The sequence below is a fragment of the Agelaius tricolor genome, unplaced genomic scaffold, assembly GCF_023055355.1.
Source record: "Agelaius tricolor isolate 1412-34295 unplaced genomic scaffold, bAgeTri1.0.p SCAF_3, whole genome shotgun sequence".
NCBI classification, from domain to species: domain Eukaryota; kingdom Metazoa; phylum Chordata; class Aves; order Passeriformes; family Icteridae; genus Agelaius; species Agelaius tricolor.
In genome coordinates, this window is record NW_027269263.1 from 63271092 (window position 1) to 63295874 (window position 24783).

Here is a 24783-nt window from a genome sequence, read left to right on the forward strand (position 1 = left end):
TTTTCAGATGTTGTCAGTCTGCAGCCTGACAGAGATTTAAAATTCACATAATCTCTCTTTAAAAAGTACATGTGTGAGTAGATTTTGAACTCCATTGTACCTTGCAATGAAATATTTTTTTTTTTAGAACTGAAAAGCAGGGCAGGTGGTTACGAATGTGTCTGAAGCTATTTCACCAGCCTGAAATGTAAGTACTGTTGGAAAACATTTAGGAAAATAGAACATCTTAGAAGGAGATGCAGCAACTTTTCACGAATGTATTTTAGTTTGCATCAGTATTCTGAGCTACAGGGATTATTAGTAGAGAAACTCTCATTGGGAGAGGGGATTGATGGCGTTGAGGCAGCAGCCCTGTGAGTTGACAGGGATGCTAATATAGCCACGGCACAAGTTTAGAGAGCAGATCAGAGCAGCTGGGTGGGCTGATAGAGAGGATCAGGGCAGCCCAGAGGAGCAGTAAGAGGATCCAAATAAGTGGATTAGTAGCATACCAAAGCACACATTACTTTTAGTTTTCAAACTCCCATTGATTTTACTGCAAGTGCATTTACTAATGTGTGGCAGGAGAAATGGAAGAGGATCAAGGCAGAATTCAGACATGGAGAGCAAGTCCCTGTGGCAAGCTGGAAACAGAGAGAGGCTGGGCTGGGGAGCATGGCACAGCATCCCCCCATCAGGCTCAGTCAGGACTTAGAGGAGCATGGCTGCTGCCTGGGCTTCACCCTGCAGCCTCAAGGAGCTGTCTAATGGTGTTAAATGCTTTTGTTCCTGCAGCTGAGGCTGCATTTGTTTTCCATCTGTAGCTCCAGCGATTGCATCGCTGCACTCTTACATCTGCCTTCAGCTGCTGTGGCTGAAGCAAACTGACACAAAAATGGAGGAATGATCAGCAGCATGACCCTCTTGGAACTCTCCCTAGCAGGGGGCTCGCTGGGCTGCTGGACCCTGAGCTGAGCTTGCTGCAATTTGTGCCTGCAGCATCCATCAGAACTGGGAGTGCTGACTGCTGTGCTTGGGCTGGCACCACTGACATTGACTCTGGGATGACCCAAAGCTCAAACGTGCCCTTTCTGAGGACACCAGCCTTGCTTTACATTTCATCTCTTAGGCAGAGGTGGTAGTGATGTAAAGATACATCCAGCCTAAAACTTCTAAGCACTATTACTCTTCATATAGCAGGAAAGTTCAAATTTCTAGGCAAAATAACAAGCCATACTCATGTTGTTCTCAGCTGCCTTGAAGGACTTGGGTTGTAAGGCCAAAATTAGTTCAGCCCATGGTTTCTCCATGTTGCAGAGAAGCAGAGGATGTCCATGTAGGCAGATCTCTTTTACTCTCCCACATCCTCTTTCATAAAAAAAGAGCATTGTTGAGACCTTTTCTTCTTCATCCTTCAACCACATCTGTTGCTTAGACACCTTGGTCTCCTCTCCATTCCCAGAATTCAAATCCAAACACTGGTTTGTCCTAAGGATGACTTAATATCCAATTATCCCATAAGTATTGGATCAGAGTGGATGACCATCAAGCATTGACTCTTAGAACACAGTACCCTTCCTTGAAACCTTAGTCCAAGCTGTACATAAATTCAAAAACAGGGGGGAAAGTCCAACCTTACAGTCAAAAGGGGGTTTGCATTCTGATATGGAAATGTTTAGAAGGTTTGCATTCCAATATGGAAATGTTCAGAGGGTTTGTGACTGCACACACAAAGAACACTTTGTACATAGATTCAGTTATATTCTTTATTGTTGAAACAGTTCTGGAATGTTTTGGTCTCCCTGAGCTGGCAAACAGATGAAAACATTGGTCTGTCCCTAGAATTTTTTTCTTTAAAATTTATATGAGAAAGATTAACAGGCAGCAGGATGGACAAGAAGGCATTTCAAAACTGTGTTCCAAAAGAAAAAGAGAGTAAGGACAGAGACATGAAATGTCAAGTACTGTGACTCAAATGGTCAGGAAAAACTTAGGGAGGATTGGAAAACACGTTAAACTGCACTCCTGACTTCAGAATTCTTCAGGACATCCAGACACCTTCCTCTCTGAGTCCTTGGATATGCCAGCCTGAGAGCCTGCTGAAAGGGAAGGTTTGTAGTGAGACAGCAGAGCACAACGTGGCCTATTGTCAGCTTTGGGGCTAAGTACTGCCCACATGTGTCATATGACCACAAAACCACCACTGGAAACACTACTACAGTTTATAAAATCCTCAGTGCCATTCATTACACATAACTAACCAAAATAACTCACCTACTAAGCTGTCACCTGTGCAGCTCCTGGTCTCCAATTTACCTCTTCACCCTTCTCCTGCTCCCCAATACCACATGGAACCTCATCAGGCTCCAGGATGAGTGGTAATCATGGTGCTATTAATGTGACAGTCAGCAGCCTCTTCCCTCTTCACACAGCCTCACATGAATTCCTTGACATTAGACTTTAAGCCTCAGATCAAATCACCGAGTTTATGAGACTTTCTCCATTATAATTTTTCCAACTGAAAAGCTGAAGTGGTTCTTAGTACACTTATTTAATTCTCCTCAGCTCTAGGACTCTTTAGTCATCGTTGTCCTATGTCATACTACTTCTGAATAATAAGATATTATCATGAACTGACACACCTGGAAACAAAAAGTCTGGGACATCCAGTGTGAAGAGCACTGCTGCTGTTAATACTGAAATATTACTAGATTAATTCTATTTAATCAGTTAGCTCATGATCTGAAATGAAAAAGAAAACTATTTTGCACACCAGAAAATTGTTGGTAAAGTTACTATCAGTTAGAATGGGGAGGGGATATTTTGAAAGTAACTTGAAGTATAATAAAATGTTCACTAGGAAATAATCAGGGATGATCATACTGACTTGGGACATGTTGCAAGACAAAGCCCTTATTTAGTTGGCTAATTTCATGGCATTTTGAAAAACACACTGCTCAGTCAATGGTTTGAGGAAATACTTTGAAACCATTCATGAATAGATACAAAATGCTCGAATTTTTCATATTTTCACCAGAAAAAAAAAGACCTATAGGTTCTTAATATGTAATAATAACAATATGATACTGAGACAGAAACTGAAATAAAAGATGAAATTAAAAGCTGTCTGCTCCCCAGAGCCAGTGTGCACTTCATCCTAAGTCACTTGGCTGCCACAGCGATGCAGGCAGTGACTATCTAGGGTGACACAAGGCAGCCATTCTAGTGGGATAAAGAGGACTTTCATCCCTGCATTTCTCCAGCTGGAATAATGCAATGGTAGCTTGTGACAAACGAGCAGATGATCCCAGGCCAGTTTTAGGATGGCCACCCCAAAATGCCCAACAACTGACTCACAGCTCCCTGGGAGTTGTGTAGCCTTTGAGTGGGAGCCTTTGAGTTTGTGTAGTTTTTTCTCAGTCCCAGCTGAGAAGCACCAGCAGTGCAGGACAGAAAGCTGCTTCCAGTTACTGGATCCTCCTACGTGTTGTATGGATAACTAGAAGACTTTGACCTAAAGTCACCTTGTCCTAGTTTCTAATTCACTTTTATGCAGATGAGATGGCAGGACTGGGGCTGTGGTATCCACACTGGCTCGTACTTTCAGAAATGAAAGCTGCAAAGATTTATTCATCTGAGCGACCACAACTAGGCTAGCTTGCAGGATCAGGCTTATTCTGCATGAAAAGGATGGATCTCTCTAACTCACAAAAAGGAAAATGAGAAATATCAGTGGAAAAGGGGATGTGCTAACTCTTGGAAAACATTACTGGAAACTGCATTGCCCAGACTGAAATGTCATTTAAAGCCACGAGTGCCCCTTTAAGCAAAATATCAGCACAGGGAAGGAAGAACTAAAACCAGTAAAAGAGCAGCTGATAAAACATTGCCATCACATTTTCATAAATTATACCCCAGAATGTTTCACAAAATTGAGTAACAGAGGAAAACAGAAAAGATTTTTGTAGCACATTCCTTTGGCAAATGCAGGATAAAGCTCATCATGTGAGCTGAACTGTAAATGAGGGCCTTATGCTTTATAAAAATTCTCCTATTGTCCCAGGAAGGATGAGAGTCAGTTTCAGCATGTAAGTCCCATAAATAAAGTTAGTTAGCAGACAAAAATCAGCAGACTGTTTGGGGAGGAAAAAAAAAGAGAAAATACACTTTTTGTAGGAAAAATATAAGCACACTGCTGCTGCATTTCAAACCCGACTTCATTACACTGTACCAGAGATTAATTGGACCCACAAAATCCAGCAAACAGCATATGACATCCATCTACCTTTGCTGCTTCAGCATCCTCCCAAAAATATATAATGCAGGATTTTAAATAGTACGTTAGCCCAGTTTCCTTTCATAAAGTCTTACAGAGAAGTTTAGGAAAATTCCAAAAGTAGCATACTGATTGCCTCTGGGATTTTCCACTTAGAAATTTAATAGAAAATTACACCCCTACCCAATCTGTGAGGTTTCCATAACCTCCCTCGTGAATTTAATTTTCCAGCATATAATAAATTTTACCATTAGGCATATTTTCTGATATTGCTTCACCATTAAGGCTATTTCCCAATTTTTCTTTTCAGAACCACGTATACCCTCTGTGTAGTGTCTGGATGGCACCTTGAACTGAAGAGTTCAGGTCTGACTATGTCCATGCACACAGTTAGGATACAAATCGCTACTGTTAGTATTCAATTTGCTTCCCTCCTGCTCATTTTATGTCGTTATTCTGAGTGATAAGGTCGGTCAATATTACTGGAGCTAACGGGATTCTCCTGGGTACTCTGAGGAGACCAAGGCAAGATCTGCATTTGCATCTGTTCAAGTAGGCGTATGCAAGTATCACATAGTCTTCTCCTTGTCACAACACAGTCTGACTACACGTAAAACACAAGATGATGATCGGAGCTGTGTTTGCAGTTATCAGCAGTCATAACTGTAAACGCCTGGGTCCTTTCTCTACAGGCAACAGGCAAAAGCACTCTCGGCTGTAAAAAAAACCACTCGACCCTCAGTGAATTTAGCACAGTGAGCGAACTGGAAGTGTGGCTGAAGGCGTCAAGTGGTGAATAAATCAAAGCACTAATTTCAGCTGTGTTCGGGCCAGCCGTATGGCTGCAGTGACCTCACGGTGACCGTCGGGAGGGCTGCCAGACGCCCTAAATCTCGCTCCTCTGGAGAGCCGAGACTCTTTTCCTCTTGCTAAGGCGATCCAGTTTTTGGCCGAGGGACTCCCTTCCTCTTGTTAAGGCGATCCAGTTTTTGGCCGAGGGACTCCCTTCCTTCGGTAAGGCGATCCAGGTTTGGCAGAGCTCAGCCCAGCTGGCGGCTCGGCGCTCTTCTCCAGGCCTCGGTCCATGACACCAGCGGACACATCGCTGCGATAATCCCTGTAAAACACGGCAACAAACAGGTGTTGCCATCAGTTCCTGAGGTTTACCCTCTTCCGCACGCCAACTTCAACCCCCTCCCCGCCGGCCCTGGCCCGGTCCTGCTAAACACGAGGAGTTCCCCCCGCTGAGCCCCTGAGGGGAGCCGCGGGCAGCACCGCGGTGCCGAGCGGGCAGCGCCGGTGCCCGTGTGCGAGACGCGCGGCGGGAGGGGGACACAAAATGGCGCTGCCCCTCAGCCCCTCGCCCTCAGCCCGCGGCGGGGCCGAGTGGCGGCGGGCCGGCCCCGGGGTGGCGGCGGCTCCCGGCCGGCGGAACCGCCGCCTTCCTTCCCCCAGCAGGTGGCACCGGGGTCCCGGCGCCGGCGGCGAAGCCATTGCGGGCCGCCCTTCGCCGCCGGGCCGCGGCCGCGCAGCCGGCGGGGGGGAAGGCGGCGGCATCGCCCCCGCGGGGCTCCCCCCGCCGCACCCCGCTTTTCCTCAAAGTTCGGGGCGGGAGCGGGGGGGAGACCGGAGCCAACTTGTCCCGGATCCCTTTATTCGCCGCCGGAGCCGCCGTCTCTCCCAACCCCCGCGTGTATTGCTGATCGGAGGGACGGAGCTCGGTCCTGTGTCCGCCCCGCTCCTTCCTGCCCGCACCATGGAGTTCGCCCAGAGGAAGAGGAGCAGGAAATCCCAAAGCTTTAAACTGGTCAACGAAGGTAAGGCGGGGGCGGCCGGGCTTTGTTCGTGGCCGGGGGCAGCCCCGACTTTTGCCCCGGGGGGAGCGGGGCGTTATGAAACGCCGGCGCCCCCGGGCCGCCGCTCCCTCCCGGCTCTGTTATTGAACTCCGCAATCCTCTCCCTGAACTCCCCGGAACCATTGCACGCCTATCTTTTTTTTTTTTTTTTAATTTTATTTCTTTCGCCCCCTTCCCGTTTCCTCTTTCTTTTTTTAATTATTTTTTTGCATGTGTGTTACGTGTTGTTGCAAAACCACCACCTCAAGCCTCCCCACCACCACCTCAGGTGGACGTGTTATTTTTTTCCAAGCAAAGAACCTTGCACAAAATAAAGTTGGATCGTGTTTAGTGGTGAATCCTGCTTGGGCGGGGGGGAGAAAAAAAATCGGGAAGCGAGCAAAAAATAATGACACTTGAGCAGCGACAGACCTCCTTAGTATTCAACTCTTGTGGATTTATTGTATTTGGGGTGGTTTTTTTCCTCTCCTCGTCTGTGTACATCCTTGTATTTCAAAGAAAAGCTGAATCGAGATCTCTTTATTAAAAATCCACGCAGGTAATTAATTGTACGTGGGCAGGGGAGAGCCGCTGGCGTGTAACTTGTTCGCTCGGGGTGTGTTTGCTTTTGGAAAAGAGGATATTTTAAAAGGGATCGTGAGGGGAGAAATATTTGAATTCATGTCGGGCAAGAAGCACAGCTCTGTGTTTCAGTCTTCTTGTTGTTGTTTTCTTTAATTAAAGGGGAAAAAAGATAGAGCCGCTGGTAGGCATTTTCACAGGTGGACTTCCCAGCCCTAGGGATTTATTTTGCTTGGGGATTTATCCCTTCTCCGGCCGATGAGATGTTTTTGCCCTGATGGAATTGATTCGAGATCGTTTCTCCTTTTGTGTTCTCAAGTATTGGACGGGAATATCTCCATGAAACGCTGTGTGTGTCCTGCATGCCAAGTTCAAGGCAGGTGACTGCTTGGGTGTAATGTCACGCTGGTGAAAAGGGGGACACACACACGAGTGTCAAGACTTGCTGTCTGAGGAGTGCTCTGCAAAATTACGTTTGAAGCAAAGAAATTCAAAGATGGAAATAAACTCACTTGGTGGGAATAGTAAATAATGAGTGCTGTATCGTGGTAGGGGGGTCTGGGGCATCACACATGGTCCCTGTTAAAACTAGAGGGGCAGGGACTTGCCAGACGTGTCTGAAATGCATTGGAGGTCTGCATCCATTACCAAACCTATCAAAGGTGTAATTTTACAGAGAACGGGTTTGCTTTGTGGGCTTTTGGTAGTGAACATGCTCCCAACTTGGAGGCAGAGTTAGTGCATGACTGGGCTGGAGCATGGAGGTGGTGAAAGCAAAATGTGGAAAAACAAAACTGAAATTTTGCTTTTTTTCTTTCCGTCCTAATGGGCCTGTAAAAAGAGTATTTGCCAGAAATAGGTTACTGTGTTGCCAATCTCAGTTGCCACGTCTTACAGGTTTAGATATGCCTCAGTGTATGAGACAATCTATTTAACCTTATTTTAATAGGTAAATCCAGTTATGATGGTACGTTATTAATAATATTTTATCTGTGGTCTCTTTTTGGATGTAGAGAGTGAAATACAGAGCTACACTAAAAGCATATGCTAGAGAGAAAATTATGTCTTTTTACTTTGAGAATGGAGGAGATAAAAATCAGGTTTTGTATGTGAGTCTGCACTCTCATACTCTTTTCTATCACAGTTGATTAGAAAGATAATTATGTATAAATAGTTGTCTCTTGTAATTGGCCTTTGCCTCTTGCAGGAGTTATTCTGTAATGTCACAGTTTAGTGTTTACTGTTGTGAAATTGATACAGTTTTCCAGTGCCTGGACTGTAACGTCCGAGGCAGAAAAAGGAAACCAAAGAGAAAAGGCTATGCTGTATTAATTGGTTGGTAACACACCATCTGCTATTGATGTGTGCCCATACAATGCTTATTCTGTCCCAAAAATTACTTTGAGCACCTTATCACAATTATCAATAGTGACCAAATCAAGAAAAAGTCCATTGCTGTGCTAAACCAGAGCCACCTCTGGGGTGAAATGTGGTGACTTTAAGGCAGCAGCTGCAGACCAGAAGAATATTGTGCCCAGCTGGATGTACAGGGAAGTGCTAGAGAAGAAACTGGGTGTAATCTGTATATCTAAGGACCATGAGTCTGTAGGTCATTTAAGTCCTAGTTTCCACTTACTTGCTTCCACAGATCTTGAATGTCCTTGAGAGGATGAAGGTGCAGAGTGTGGCAGGTAGACCCTGACTGGCTGTGGCCATCAGGTGCCCACCGAGCCACTTCATCCTACCCTCTGCTCAACAGGACAGCTAGTGATCATGGAAGGCAGCACAAACCCTGCCAGTTTAGTCTCATAAAAGAAGATTTTACTTCCTCAATGTCATATCTCAGACTTCACCTTTACCCATTTCATTGGCTGGGTGTGCTCAGGAAGCAGAGGAATCCTTTGTGTAGCACCTCATCCCTGACCTCTCCTGTTCTGTGGTGTGGTTGTTTCCCCCTCATTTTCTTTCCAGGCCCTTCTCATTCTGCAGAATTGCTGTGTTAGGCTCAACTTTAGTTTACATACTGGGTTGTTCCTCCTCTTGTGCCTTCGAGACAGTTGTGCTGTACAAATAAACACACCTAACAAAAAAGTGACTTCCAGGAGACTTTTCCAGTCCTGTGCCTGTTTGGTCAGAGGTGCAGGTGTGCTGCTTGTGGAAGGAGCTGCTTCTGCTGCCCTCCACTTGTGTTACACCTTTTAAGTGAATCCCCCCAAAGTCCCTTCCATGAGTTAATCTCTGCCTCGCTTTTTGTGAGGCAAGTAAACATAAAACCAGTTGAAGGAGGGAGTAGCTGAGAGCGTTGGCAACTGGGAGGGCATGGAAGGAGTGAGGTGGGGAGGTGGCTCTTTCAAGACACTGAATATATTGTTCAGTCTTGAGCGATTTGCCGAAGGACAGAGCGTGTGCCAGTATCAGAGTCAGAAACAGCATCCACGATGAGCTGCCTTGAGATACTTTTTTTTTTTTTTACTTGGACTTACTATTTCTCTCTGTGTAAACAAAGCTCTGGTTTTAGTGAACACCTGCCTGGTGTTACAACAGAGACCTTCACAGCAAAATATTCTTTTATTTAAAATAGAAACTTAGTGGTGATTTTTTTTTTTAATATCTTGTAACATCTCTGTATATGAGATGCCAGTGCTAATTCTTCAGGTCATTACAGGCATTAATTTCTATAGATGGATATCCTAAGGTGTTACTGATCCTCCTTTCTTCAGAACTGGGAGGCCAGTGACATCAGTATGAGTCAAGCCAGCTGAGCAATAGAGCCCTGATGTACATAGCTGATTCCTTACTGAGGTGAAGTTTGAAAGTTTGCCTTGGTCTCTGGGAAGGTAAAGTTTTCATTATAAATCTGCTTTCCTTCTGTAAAGCAAGAAGCCAGATAATTGGCATCTGGTGGGATAATTTGCTGTGAAAATGAACACAGTAATTTAGGGCAGGCATAGCTATTCCCTAAAATCTGTGAAATATTTGAGCTGAGTCTCTCCAGTGTGAGCAAAGGTTTTTTAGGAGGTGCTGATACAGAGCACATTTTCTGTGCTTAATTTGATGTACATGAAATAAACTGCAGATATATTGATAAATTGTGTAGTAAAACTGTAGCAATGTGTTCAGTGTTCATTTTTTCCAGATCACTTGAATTCTAATTTTTTTTATCGTTTTTCATTCCAGATTACCATCATGAGATATATAAGATCTCTGACTACAGCAATGATGTTAATGGGGAGACCAAAGAAACACAACCAGTTTTTTTAGGTATGTGCTTGTGTTGATTAATTTTCAAGCAACATTGCGTGGCCATTTGCAATTAGGGAGGAAAAAACCTCTGTGCAAGCACAGAAAGCGCCTGCCATTGTTTAACATGACGTTCTTTTCAAGACCCTTTTATTCTATGAATTGCCAATATATCCTTTATTAACACTGCTAAAAGTTGTAATTTCAGACATAAATGTTTATTAGTGTCTACACACAGTGCTAATTATCACTCACTCAGAGAGCCAGATGCTGACTCTGCAGTTTTGCAGCTCTGTGCTCACCCCATTTACATTGCATATTCCCTGGCATGCTTCACTGGCAATAGTTTGTGTAATTGGGGTATTACATCTTTGACATCTGGATAACAGAAATTCAATTTCCAGGAAGCTGCTATTTGTTTGGTTTTGCTTCTGCCTTGGGTGGGATAGAGGATTAATGTGCTGTCTTAATGTAATGTCCTTTCACCTCTGGAGCTTGCCTGCTAATCCTGGCATGGCAAAATTAAATTAAATCAACAGTTAAAAATGTGTAAAGAAAATACAGAAGTAATATAGAGTCTGCAGCATGATATGTATTACAGCATATCAGTGACTGTTTATCAGTGAACCTTTACCTTTCTTGTGTGCTTTTTATCCTCTATAACTCCTCAGCTGCAGAGTGCTTCTTCTTTTCCTGCTTCTATTCCCTTCCAATTGCATCCAGGACCTCACCTGGGTAAAGCCCCTCTTGGCAAAGATTTGGCAGGCTAAATTCAAAGAAGGAGAGGCCAGTTTTTTGAGCTGTATAAAGCAAGCTTGTGAACACTCTGTTCAGGCTTTGGAGAAAGCAGATGCCTTTGCACCAAGAAACTTGGGAATGTCTGCCTCTCCTTTTCAGCACCAGGAGCCCAAACATTTTTGTGGGGTGATTTAAGGTTTCTGTAGCCTGTTTGTGTTGCCCCCTGGAGCCAGCGAGTAGCATTGAAATGTGGGAATTGGCACCTGAAGATACTCTGCATGCAAAATGCCTTTGTCTCCTAAATTCATAGTGCCATATCCTCTTCTAGAGTCAGAAGCAAATGGGAGAGAATAGGAGGGTGTGTTAAAAATAAAACAGGGGTTGTAGCTGCCTTAAATTCCCTTCTCATCTTTTCACCATTTGAGCAAGTATTTCTTCCCTACACCCATTTCCAAGGAGAAGCAAAAGCCACTGCTGTGCTTTGTGTTTGAATTTCATGTTCTGGATGCACTTTTGGTGAAGTCTGATAAACCTGATGGAGTGAGCTCCACCACAAGTTTACTTGAAATGCTTTTTCTTCCAACTCTAAGTCATGAAAAGCTTTAGCAAGAATTAGGCATCAGCCAGGGTGCAGTAGTCTGTGCTTTGACATTTGTGCTGCAAGTCAGACCCACTGATCTTGATTTTGGCTTGGTTCTGTTGCCCTTCGATTTGTTTGGGTTTTTATGTTTTAGTAAGTCCAGCTTTTCATTGTGACTGAAAGTGTTCTGGCATTTAAGTGCCTCAAGTTCACCTATTTCAAGAGTCAGTCAGAATTTAACCTTTAAGAATGTGAATCCTATCAAGGATCTTCTTATCAGGTATAGTCAGGGTGTAATCACTGCTTCACTTGATTTCACTGCTTTATGCCAAAATTTATCTCTGAAGGATGTTTATTCCAACTTGGTGATTTAGAGTCAAGTTTGTTCTCCAGTTTAAGTGATCCATGGGATAGGCAGTTGAAACCTGAGTGTGATGCAGCATTTAGTATGGAATGGATGCTTTGATACAGCATTGAAACTATTACCTTTAGGGAAGGTGAAATGTTAGTGGCAGTCTATAAATGAGTGGAGCTTTATGAGGAATGGGATGTGGAAATGCCTTTGTTGCACAGCTGAACATGGTTAACTCAAAACTGCTGTTGAGAAGAGGGGAGCTGCTAGGGTAAATGAGTAAATCACAAGAATCCAGTTTATTTAATGTACAGATAAAATAAGGATGAGATGTCAAGAAGGACCTGATGAACCTAGATGGTCTTTTTTGCACCAGCATAGATGGGCACAATTGGAGAAAATTGGAGAAAGCTTCAGTGCAGTTATAGGAACATGGTACTGGATATGTCCTCTGATGGCTGCAATGGTGCAGAGTCCAACTGCAATCTGAATAGAGCTTGGGAAGTTTTCTCATGTAGTGCAGTGCTGGGAGTGGGGATGTGGTGGCATGTCCTCTCCCCCAGTCCTTTGTTCTGATAAGATGATGAACAAGAAGTCACATCTTTCTAGATGAAGGACATGCTAACCACAGTCTTTACAAGATTCCAGGGGAATGTGGAATATATTTTGTGGATGAGGACTGGCATGTCTTTTGTTTTGAAGGAAAGGGCTTAGTTATCTGGTACCAGGACAGACTGCTTAGCCTGAGAAGGAGGAGGCAGCCCAGAGTGAAATGCTTAAACCTCAAACATGGGTGAAATTTAAAACAGATCTGACTTCTGTTTTTCCAGTAAAGTCACAGGGCTGCTAGCCCAGACTTGGTATTACAAGCCCTAGAAGGGATCATGTACACTTGTGTCTTGTGGACAGTGATGATTAAACTTACACTATCTATTAAAAAAATCTTTTGCATACACCATATAGGTTTTTTCCAGTCTTAATATTTTTATTACCAACACAAAAAAGTGGAAATACAGTATACTTCCAGACTGAGTGTTTTTACAATGCTTTCAACTTGAAATTCCGGCTCTATGTTTGAAAGGTTAATGCAGAAAACTAATTATATTATCCTGGTAATCAAATGTGTGATGAGACGTTTGTCTGTGTAATTAACAGTGAAGAACTTTTATAGTTTCATAAAATTGCACGCTACACACAGTGTGCTTGGAGCATTTGTTTTGAAGAGATGTCCAAAGCAGAGATGTTTATGACTGATATAAAGTGGAACTGAAATGTACTGTAATGCAGGTGTCTGTGCATTTTACAGCATTTCACATTGTTGAAATGGAAGGCAGCAGATTAATAACTTCACTGTGTCATGGTAAAAATAAATAATGTGTTCTTGGAGCAGGGGAGCAATGCATAAGTTACTCACTAATTTCAAGAATTTATTCTGTCCCAGAAATTATATCCTTTGCAATTTATTCACAGAGAAAAAGTTGACTTAACAAGTAACTTCACAGACCTGTGTTACTGTTAATAGGATTATATCCCAAGTCTGGTTGTTGCAGCAGTGGCTTCTGTAATTAAGACTCCATAGAAGTTTATTTTATGTGTCTGTGTTCTCTAATGATCTAACTTGGTAAAGTATTTCCCTTGGGGGCTAAAGCGTGGTCTTGGCCTGGGCTATTTCCAAGAACTGGGGGATGTTGATGTGTATCTATTATTACTTTTTTAATTATATGACCCCATTAATATATACTTTTATTGAGTAGTTGCTCACTTGTCCTTTCCCAAGTGATTTAGTATGGCATGAAAGTGTGTAATTTGGGCTTCTGTAGCTTCTCCTCTTGGGTGTTTTCAAACTCTTTCACCAGGCTCTTCCAAAGATTTACTTTGTGGTGGGAGTGGTGGCTGGGCCACCTGGTATGATCCAGTTTCCAGGGAAATAACCCCAAAAGCCTGAATACTCTCAGGGTCTGATCCTGGGTTTGATTCTGCAAATTTCTTTGCTTACATTAGTGTTTGTGGGGTTTAATAACTTTGTTTGTCTCATGATAGTCAGGGTTATCAAACCATGTGTTTCTGTGCTTGCTTTGTAAGAGGTCTGATTTGAGGGTGATCCAGTTTTCCTGCATATCTAATTCTAGTGCTTTGTGTGGTGACATGAACATAGCAAAGTGCTTTGAGGTGATGTTTCAGAGCATTGCTAAGGTGCCTCAACTCAGACAGCTTCAATGTCCCCATGTTAGTTTAGCAGAGTCACATTCTCCAGCTTGTAACTCATGTTGCTTGTGTGACCCTCTGACACTGTTCATGACCACTGCCCTCCCTGCTGACTTGGGGTTTAGGTTTTTAATTTGCCAAGGATGTTGTTGCCTAAGTGTAGAATCTTGTATGCTGGCAAAGACCTGGGATCACTTTTTTGGGAAATGTGTGCTTATCCCATCAGTTTAGTTCACAGATGCCTGATTCCAGTTATGCACAGAGAAGCCACAGTAAGATTCCACGTGATTGAGGAGACCTTTGCTCTGATAAGGAATCATGCACATGGATCCTCTGTTTTCCCCATGCTGACCTCTGCAACTTTCTGTTTCAGGACAACTTGTGGTACAAGATGACCAAAAAATACCTAGATTTTTGAAAATTAGGATTTGATGTGGGTATAGTTCTTGCTGAGAAGGGCTGCTGAGCTTCCTTCTAGGATAACTGTCTCTGATGGAAATACCTGAACAGCATGTAGCATTCCAAAAGGTGTTTTGGTGAGTTCAGCCTGGTTGAGCAGTGGAGATGTGTGCCCTGTGTGTACATACTTGCTGATTCCTTGAGCTGAATCAGCCCTTTACAGTCTTCAAACACAGCAGGCGAGTTTTGCTGGCCCCCTTCCAGAGAGGGCAGCATTCAAATGGCATCTAATAAATGGCAGTTTAATATGCTTAATTATATAACCCTTTGCACTTACTTATTATTTTTTTGTTGAGCTTTCACACCATATGCTTCAACTTCCACTATTTCTCACCTCTGAAGCCTTGTTTCCATACAAACCAGACTCCTGTTGTCAGCTCACATGTGTTTGTCTGGCTGCCTGTTGCTGCCATTCCTACCCTCACAACAGCTCCACCAATTTCAGCCTAGTTGGACACAAATTGATAAAATCTGAGATAAAAGTAACTTCAGTAAGCAGCCTGATCCAGGAGAAATCCCTATTTGTATGTTCAACAAAGGAAAAAATTCCACAGGTGTTTTGTCTGTCAAAAAACCATAAAATTAAACTATAATTAATAGAAAAATTGTATGTTCAAAGTCAGCTTGTGAATATTTCCCAAAGTATATGAGAAACACGAATGTTAAAAATAAAGGAAGGAATTCCAAAACACTGGACAAAGAGATCATGATGGTTATTTGGTTTTGTGAGTCAAAGGAAGGAAATCTCAGATACAGACATTTGTCCAACTTTAATTCTGTTCACCCATTTATACACTTTAAAGCACACACATTAATACAGTCATGGTTGCCACTTCTGTGATACTGGGATAAAATTAATGCTTGAACATATCAATATGGTCACATATAATTTTTGCAGTGCAGTTTGCAGTGCTATGATAATATTTGATAAACTGTTCAGGAAAAGTATAACAAGGTGTTGGTAGGCAGTGTGATATATTAAGTTTAATAAACATAGTAGTGAAAAGATGGACAGGCATATAGGAGTGAAGAGTGTAATAAATAAATTATCATTAATATGTTGTTAACTGGGGCTGTTTACAGGCCTGTTGCTTCAGACAGCTGCACACTTAGCACGTGGATGCTACTGCAGCCTGGAACAGTTTTCTGGTTTCCATTTATTCCTTTGTCATTTTAAACATTCTTGCATCTTTCAAAGGAGGAAGTTTTTATGTCCTGTACACTTTCAGTAAGGAAATAGATTGAAATTAATTTTGAGGAAATTACTGTTTATGTTGTGTAGCATTTATTAAAGGGCTTTGTTTTGGTTTTTTTTTGGATTTTTTTTGTTGTTGTTGTTTTTATAAGATTATAGTTACATCACATAGGAAAAAGAATAGCTTGTTTGTAAGGGGTCATCGTGGAAACAACTGTAACAGTAGTTATTTCAAATTCCTAATATGTTTTTGTTATGACAATTGACATCTCTATATACAAGTTATAAATAGGGCTCTAACTTGCCATGGTTCTATTTGAATAGCATTTTGTAAGTGTCTTAGTATTTTGCAAGTAATTTCAATGGTTTCAGATAAAACCCAGGGATTTACATGGGGTATCCAAATGGCAAATCCTGTAGGCAGCCTTTGGAGGCATCCCCATCTCCCTGGAAAGGGTGAGGAGCTCTGGTATGTGTACAGAGAGAGGCTGAAGTATGCACCCCTCTTCTCTTCTCAGGCTTCATCATCTATCTTAGAAAGCTTTGCACAGATAGATAATGCAGATTTCTATGTAATAAATGATTTTTTTTCCAGTGCTTTATTATTCTATTTAGCATTTAAAAGAAGGCTGGCTCTTCCACAGGACATACTAATTTGAGTTGTTGTGTTTTCTCTGTACCCCATCTATTTTTTTTTTTTCATTTGAAAATTACATGGTTATTATCTGTGAAAATTATCAGCAGTGGAATAACTGATAACAAAACGCTGTCCTTGGGCTCTAGAGCTAATAACCAAATGAGGTAACCAGGAAGCAAGAAGTTAAATCTGTTACTGGTGTTGCACCTATCTGCAGATTCAGATGGTGTAACATCCTCTCCTCTCCACTCCTGTGGGGAGGATGCTGCTGTTGCTGGTCAGCTACAAACTAAAAGCTGGAAAAAGGCATGACTGGGAGAGGGGAGATGTAAACTTGCACTGAAGACTAAGTCAGGCTTATAGCCTGTAGGATTTTAATATGCTTTCTTGCAAAGGGGAAGACCTATTTTAAAAACAAAACAAAAAACAAACAGAAAAATCCCTGAAAAAACTCTGAAAACCCAAACCCCAACAAACGAGCTTACAAAAGGTGAATCTCCCTGTAAGGATCTACCTAATCAAAAAGATAAGTTTATGTAGGGTGCAAGTTCAGGGTTTATTCTAACATAAATGTAGTAGGTTTTTTTCTGTCTGGAGTTAAGTATGCTCATGTCACTGTATAGAAAGACTTCTATATAAAGGAACAAGGGAACAGAATCAAGGCTGAATAAGCTCAATTAACATTAATATTTTATGTAATTGGGTAACGGAAATTTAATCTTTCTAACAACATGTCACCCGACCAGACACGTAGCACAGTCCCTGCACCCAGCAGGAGGAGGTGGGTGGGAAGCTGTTTTGATACTCACACACTTTTTGCCATTGAGTACAAATCCAAATTGCCAACTTAAAACTCCCAGGGTAATGTTAAATGGCAAGACAGGAAGGGACTGCTCCAGGCTGTGGTGTGGTGGGAACATTTGGAGCTGGGACAGGGGCAGGTACAGCTGTGTACAGGAGAAAGGCAGCGTGCAGTGTAGGGCTGTGAGTATCTCAGTAATTGGAGTCCAGTGCTACTCTGCAGCCTTTCAAGGTTGGGAACTGCAAACAGTCAACCCCTGCTTGGGTTGGGGCCAAAAAGTGTCATTCTAAAGGAGTTGGTGCTGTTACTGTTAATGAAATCACACCCGCACACAGAAATCTGCAGGCAAACCAACAAAATAAATAAATACAGCGCAGAACTTCCTTGCAGAGGGTTTTTCTCACTGTGTTAGCTGGAGTGGAAATGGTGCTGGAGTGTTGCTGTACGGGGTTGGCAAATATTTTTCTAAGTTTGGACTCAAAGCTTTCTTGCAAGCCGCCCACTCTCCTCGCTGGATCAGGGTGGGCTGGAGCCAGCTGGCAGCAGCCCAGGGAACCGGTGCACCAGGTCAAGCAGGAGATGCTGGGATCCAGCAGAGGTTGGAGCACATTGTTCAGCTCCTCTCCCCTTCTGCTCATTCTCCTCCCTCTTTTGGATGTTCAGCACACCGGGCTTGCAGCAGTCCCAGCCACACTGAGCTTGGCCTGTGTTGGGGAGGGTTTGCTGCTCTTTTAGCTGTCTGGTTTAGCTGCTACCTAAACGTGCACCTAAGTTTAGGCAACTGAATGGTGCTATTGAGTTGATAAAATTGTTCACATGCCTGGAATTTAGCACGCTTTCAAGTACCTTGTTGAACCAGAGACGGCACACCTTGCATCTTGGGTTTTTGGAGAGTAGTTTTTTTTTTCTTCTAAAGTTTCTTTAGAACACTTGCTTTTCCAAAAATAGGTTTATTTAGGGAAGCAGGAATATAAATTCAATAGAGGATATCAGGCATTTTTGTAGTAAATATTCTATAAAGGAAAGTTCATTCATCAGTTTCTAGATCTTACTTATGACATTTGCTTAGGGTATTTAATTTTTCTATTACCAGTAAGAAAACCAGAAGCTTCTTTCTTCAGAAAGGGCAACGAATACTTCCTTATTACTCATGAAATGTAATATATGCTTTAACAAGCAAAACAGGCTACTATCTGCCCAAAACACTCTATTCATTGTGCAATCAGCAGTTTCATATGTAAAATTAATACTTAAATGGTGCCAGGCATATTAAGTATGCAACTTTTATTATTTAAATGCCCTGAATTTATTTGGAACAGTCACATTTTTCTGGTATATATTTTCATTTTCTTTTTAGAATCTACGTTTTTAAGACATCCAGCAATTCAGCTATCTGCAGTTACACACATATTAGCTACTGTTTAATTTATTCCTGTATAATCCAGTATTACTAAATTCTGTGGAATAAGGAACTAATTCTGTTCATTAAAATCAATAGATGCAGTGCTGTTCTGCATGTGTGTGGTGTGGTGCTTTCTGTGCTTTTTTTTTTTTTTTGTAGGATCTATCCTTGAGCATACAGCAACCTGATACATAAAGGGTCTGATCCTTTGGGCTTTACTCAGGGAAAATATCCACTGATGTCAATGCCTGAATAGGATCAGGCTCTTAAAAGGACAGTTTATTTGAAATTGCTATGGCTGTTATTATTTCCTTCTGGCAAAAAATAATCTTACTCATCAAAGCCTTAGAAACAACATCAAGAAAGCCAAGTTCAGCAGGTCTTTCAGGCATGAGAGCTGTCAGCCATGGCTGTGTGAAGGCATAGCCTGGTACATCCCAATGACCATTCAAGCATCCCTTTTCTTTCTCGTTGTTATTTATTTATTTATTTGCTCCAACTCTTATTGGCATCTAAAACCACTAATTGCTACCCATTACTGTTTTTGCTAATTTCCAGTGATAACTGTGGCTCTGTTTTCATTAGGAGATGAAAGCCGGGAAATTAAAAAACAAATTACAGGGATGAGAAGATTACTGAATGACAGCACTGGAAGAATCTATCAACGAGTTGGCAAAGAAGGAGAAAAACTGAAGGAGGAGCCCCAAGATTTAGACTTAGCCTGGGCCCAGCGCCTGAATCCCCCTGCGGAGTCCCAGGCGAGCCTTCATCCGTCCCAGAGCGGAGCATGGAATGAGTTATCACCCCAAGCCAGCCACCTGTCAGGGCAATATGGAACTCGATCCAAAACATTCCAAAATCAGGCTCGAACTGTGGCATCCAATGGTATGACCTGTTAGACACTGAGAATGGTGCCTTTTTTCCCTCCCTCTCCTTGTTGTCTACTAAATATCTGCCTTTGTTGTGATGATATATTGTAGCACTGCACTGAAAGCAGTTATAGTTCAGAGTCTACAAAATGAGCACATAGTTATCACTTCAAAAAGGTGTGAAAGTGGGCACTGTACATTCTGCTACCATCTGTCTTAGCTTTTAAAATGGTGATAGGATAGAATTACTCAATGCCTTTACAAGCTTAATTTCTATACAGTACTTACTAAAACAGCTTTTGTCATTGTTATTAAATTCATGGCTAATTAAATGTCAACCTATACCACTCCTCTTTGCTGTGAGTAATGTAGCACTGTTATGACACCACTTGTGGAGCAGGATTCTACTGCCTTTCATAAAGGGATGGCATCAGCCTTATAACTGGCCACTGAACTGCAGGTACAAAATTCCATCACAGCCTTAGGCTTTTATTCCAATGAGACTATTGGAGAAAAGAGATGATGGAGTCTACCTGTGAACAGCATGTTCTAGACTGTGGCCAATCCAGTACTGGCAGAGAATTCTGCCCTGAAGTAGATGGCAGTGTGCCTTTAAAAAGCCTTTTTTCTTATTAAGTCCCAGAGAATGGAAGTTTTGCTGCCAGATTAAAAAACTCTGCTGTCAAAACCCCACCATAACAATCTTCTAAATATGGAAGGACCCAAAATTCATCACACATCTCCTTCTTTGTCCTCAGAGGCCCTGGGCACTGGCAGGGACAGTTCTCTGCATGCACAGAAGTGCCCAAGCCTGCATAGATTAGGTGCCTTGTTCCCAAATCCAGAAAGTAGGTGGAGCAGCACCTCTATCCCCTCAGGGGCCTGATTCAGCATGTGAGCTAAAATGTGTTGACAGGATTTGGCCCTATATGCAAGAAAATGTCAGCTTTGATTTTTTTATATGTGGAGGAAGGATTCAGTTGATTCATGATCTCTTAGAGGTTTGAAGTGGTCAATGGGACGTGGAAGGGTCAGGTTGAGCAACCTGCTGGGCTGGGCAGGAGAAATGCCCAAGCTCCCAGCCCTTGGGGGAGGCACCCAGGGGGCACCTCCCTTTGCAGCTGTCCTGCTGCTGAAAGGAATGCAATCTTTTGGGTTATTACATAAAGGAGGGTGTGGGCCTTCTCCTCTGGCCGCCTTTGAAAAGACAATCTGTGTAGCAGTTGGGTTTGAAGTGTCTGCCTCTGATGGGCTCTTGTGATCCTGACTCCTGCTTGGGCTCCAAACCCTGGTCTCTAGGGAAGAAAAACTTTTGATGCATTTCTGAGCAGTGAGAAAAACTTTTGATGCATTCTGAGCCCTGAAACTGCTCCTCACCCAGTACATAGCTCTTCTGGGCATTTTAACAGCCTGATTCCCCCCCCCAACCCTTGCATTGAGAGCCTGAGCATCAAACTCAGTATTTTAGATGTTATTCAGAGGATGGACAAAGTTCTTAAAAGCTGGGTGTAGAAATGTTGAGCAGTACTTCAAGGGAGATTTTACTCCTTGGTTCTCACCATGGTGTTTAAGTTACCAGAACAAAACTGCCAGACATAATGTTATTACCTGGGGCTGTCAGGCTTAGGTCATCACTGGGGAGATGTTCAGGCATCTGTAGTAGGTGATGAAGAGTTTCTGAGTCCAGAAACTCTTTCTGTCCACTGTGGATAGATACTATGTAAAAAATGAAGATCTGTGTTGTAGGCCATCTGAATTGCTCGAAGTTGAATGTAATAGACACATCAAGTCCATCCCAGCGGTGCACTTATCCACTCACAGGGTGAGGTGGTTCAAGGAGAGGCTGCAATAAATGTTTCATAGGTGCTGGTGTGGAAAACATTCACGAGAAAGTTATTGACAGTGATGCCTGGAGAGGGTACCTAGAGCAGAGGCTAGACAGAGTAAGAGAAATAAAGTAGGGATTTGTTAAAAAGGCCTTCAAAGGATACACCTTGGGCAGTGCAAGAGCCTGGCCCAGGCTACACCCAAGATGGATGATGGGTCACGAGTTTTTCACTCTTTTATAAGTTTGGTCCATTTACATTTTGGGGTTAATTGTCCAATCACAGCTTCAGGTAATGAAGTGACATTCTCCCAGTTTTACTCCCCCTAATTTGCTTTTGTTTCTACTTTTTGGGGCTTGGAAAAGGATTGTTTTGTCTTACTAAACTGTGAAGAGAACTTTCTAACACTCTATATGAATTTCAGAGTTATATACTAATGCAGTACAGAATCTGAAAAATGTGAGAGCTAAAACTTAAGGCATCAACTAAAATAAAAGAATAGACATTGCTGCAAAAGAGGGAAGAGTAGGAACATGAAAACTAAAGGGATTTATTCCAGACCAGACTTAAGGTGGTGGTTCCACAAGTCAGGGTGTAAGGTAGACATCTGTGACCCACTGTTTTTAGAGGCAGCCACCTGGGACTATAGACAATGAGCACCATGTCTGTCCTATTATAGACAGTAAACTCACACTTGAGTTTCATTTCTTGTGTTCTGTACCAAATCCAGCAGTGGTACAGCAGCTGAATTGTTTTTGGGTTGCATCAAGATCATTCTCACTGGGTAGTTCTTGCATGCTTTTCCAGTATAAACTGGTAGCAATGTTAGTTACAGTGAGTGAATTCCCCCTCAGCAGATGCAGCTGGAAGAAAACACTGTCCTGGGCTACTTACTGCTCACGTGGGGGAAGCAACTCCTGTACTTGTGTCATCTCCTTCTCTCAGTCACACAGGCAGGTATCAAATTTGCCTGCTGGCCAGCTTCCAAAAGAGAGGGAGATGGCTCTTTAAAGACTCCTTCATAAAAATAAAAAGTCTGATCTCCTTTTAAAATTAAAAATTGATTTATAACAGTTGAAAAGGGTTGCTTTTGTCCTCTAAAAATGATAAAGATAGTGCTTAGAACAATGACTGAGAACACTCTACTAGATATTTCTTACAACACAATAGCTGATCAGAGGAGGGAGGATAGAAAGAAAATAAAAAACCCTCATGAATATGTAAGGAGTCAGTAGAACCCTGCTTTGATTTAAAATATTGGTGGTCTCTTTTCCCATTCCCAGTACCTATGGTAGATTTACATGGGTAATTTCTATCAATGCTAATGGGGATTATAAAGTAAATCCCCTATGCCTCAATGGGAAAATAGACCCTGTGGTTTTCCATCAGGAGCCTGTGTGCCTGTGTGTTTTCATTAGGAACATGTTATATTGCAACAGGAAAGATGCACAGGTATTTACTGATACAATTTGTTCAAGTTTTCATGTGCAATTCACCATGATGTAGAGCCTTGGTTAAGAAGGAAACAAAAACCACCAACCCTTTTTCCCCCCAGAGTCTTTCAGATATCATTTCCAGAAGAAAACATTTCCAGAAGCCCTCTAGAATGTTGAATTCTGATCAAGACAGGCTTCATCCCAAGGATCTTTTAGTCTAAAACAACTGAGAAAGGAGTGAGGGAAGGATGGTCTTACTTTGTATTAGTCTGTTAATAAAACTCTTCTAAATTCTGGGGCTCCCATTTCTGGGGTACCTGCTTGTCTTACTGAAAGGTAGAGTTATGCTGGTGCTATTAAATTATAAGTTGTCTTGAAATTCAGCTACTTAAAAATCTACTTAAAACATGTAGGTGAAGGGTGTTGGTGGAGCCAAGTTGAGGGATTCTGATTAATCTGCTGCAAAGCTAAAGATAACAATTTTTTTTTATCTCTGTACCTGTAACAATGGGCTAAACATTTTGTGGACCATTGAAAAGGTAAAATCTCATCCATGCCCCAAGGAACTTCCAGTGAATAGATTGTGTACAAAGGAAGGGTGAGATCAAACTAGGCAGAGTCCTACTGAGTCAGAAGCCTTTTTGTTTCATTTTGAGATTCTCAGCCTGTTTTCCAAATAACTTCTCAGTATAAAAATTGTTTTATTTGCAGCTGAAACCTTTGAGAGATGAAGCCAGTGATTCTATGGCATTTGCAACTGCTAGATTTGCAGGGATTTTGTTAACTACTCCATTTATCTTAATACAGTTTTAACAGATTTTATCCATGTATGATATTTTAAAATACCAAAATTTGTAATTGCAGGAGTGTGGAGTATCTAAATATTGGAGGAAAAGAGGAGTGGGACACCCAGAAGATGCCAGCTGTCTTTAAGCGATGCATTAGTTTAGCTTTCCAAGCAGCTCACCTTTGGAGTGTTACCATGAGTTTGCTCAAGTCTGATAGATGTTGCTTCAGGTCTGAAGGACTGTATGGAAGGAGGCAGAGAACAAGTGCCTGGTGGTGGCCAGATTTTCACTTATTTCAAATGAGGATTAAAGTCAGGGCATCTGTGTGGATCTGACATCAGGGATCTCTGATGAAAGAACACAACCCAAACCTGAAAATGTATTAATAACCTGGTTTGGCTTCAGAGGAAAGTAGAAGTAATAATGAAAAATGAGAAGTTTTATAAGTGGAGATTAAATGAATTGCTTCTGTTCACTTTAGCTAGGTAAGGATTAAAGGGCACCTGGTAAGTGTCAGGCTACAGAAGAAAAAGGGAAATACACTGGCTGAAGTCCACATGTGACACCAAGTGAGGTTATTTTGTTAGATGCATTTGAAACTATCTTCATGAAATGGTCATCCCCCCTCCTGCAGTCCTGAGCAGTAAAATAGCCATCAATTTAAATCATTGTAAGGATATTTGGAAAGGAAGGGAGGTGCATCCCATCTAGTCTCAGCTTCAACCAGATACTGTTAGGTGTTTTGTTGAATTTTGAAATTTTTATTTGCAGCTAGGGATAGCTGTCTAGAGATACAGCTGTCTTAAGCTAAAGTGCAGGATACAACTATCCTGCAATGTTAGAAATCCCTCAGCTGTTACAGCCTGTTCTAATTCAGAACAAAAAATGCAAAATTTCTGGAAAGTAAGGCAGTAATAAAAGCACTGCTGAGGGCCTAGAACTATGTAAGTTCAGTTAAACACTCATAAGAATTACTAGAGAAAAGGAATGTCTTGAACTACTATATTAATTTTCAAAGGGAGACTCTGGAAACCCCATCTTGCAGGTCACAGTGGTGGAAAACATTGAAAACAATCCCACCCTACCAAACAGAAGAGCAGATTTGAAAGCTTTCATGCGGCTCTTTTCTCTCCTGTTGTTTTGTTTGGTTTTTTTTTTTCTCCAAGTAGGGTATTTTATTTTCATTCTCTCTTCTTCACATGGTAAAGAATCACCTGTAAGATTCAAGCAGTTTAAAAATTGCTAGACCCTCGTTTTATGTACAGCACAAACCTTTATTGCACAGACTGTCTTCATTCTTTGTAAGACTGTTCCAGGAGCTGGGCTTTTTTATGTGTGTGTGATAAAATAAGTATGTTTGTAATGAGGTTTGCTGCTTTTGTTATTCAAGATGATCCAGCCTGACAATAGAAAGCCCTGCTGTGAGGAGTGCATTATATTCACACTCTGAGCAGTCTTCTCCAGCCCATGTAACATTGCATCCCAACTCAATATAATTGCACATATTAGAAATTGAGTAAAAACTAGTGGTCCCTTCCTCTTAAAAGGAATCATGTTGAAAATTACTTCCTTTCATGCTTTT

At 42.0% G+C, this 24783-nt stretch overlaps 1 protein-coding gene across 3 annotated transcripts in view; it reads left to right on the plus strand.

Moving 5' to 3' along the window:
* Window positions 1-5523: 5523 nt before the first annotated feature.
* The window catches only part of BEND7 (BEN domain containing 7), a 47093-nt gene continuing 27833 nt past the window's right edge, over window positions 5524-24783 (plus strand). The window contains exons 1-3 of one of the 3 annotated variants that reach the window (XM_071424082.1): window positions 5524-6072; window positions 9850-9933; window positions 18868-19167. In XM_071424082.1, coding sequence (XP_071280183.1) covers window positions 5595-6072; window positions 9850-9933; window positions 18868-19167 — 862 coding nt within the window. In that variant the 5' untranslated portion in view covers window positions 5524-5594. The remainder of the gene's footprint in view (window positions 6073-9849; window positions 9934-18867; window positions 19168-24783) is intronic. The other 2 variants (XM_071424081.1, XM_071424083.1) reach the window with 2 other exon arrangements.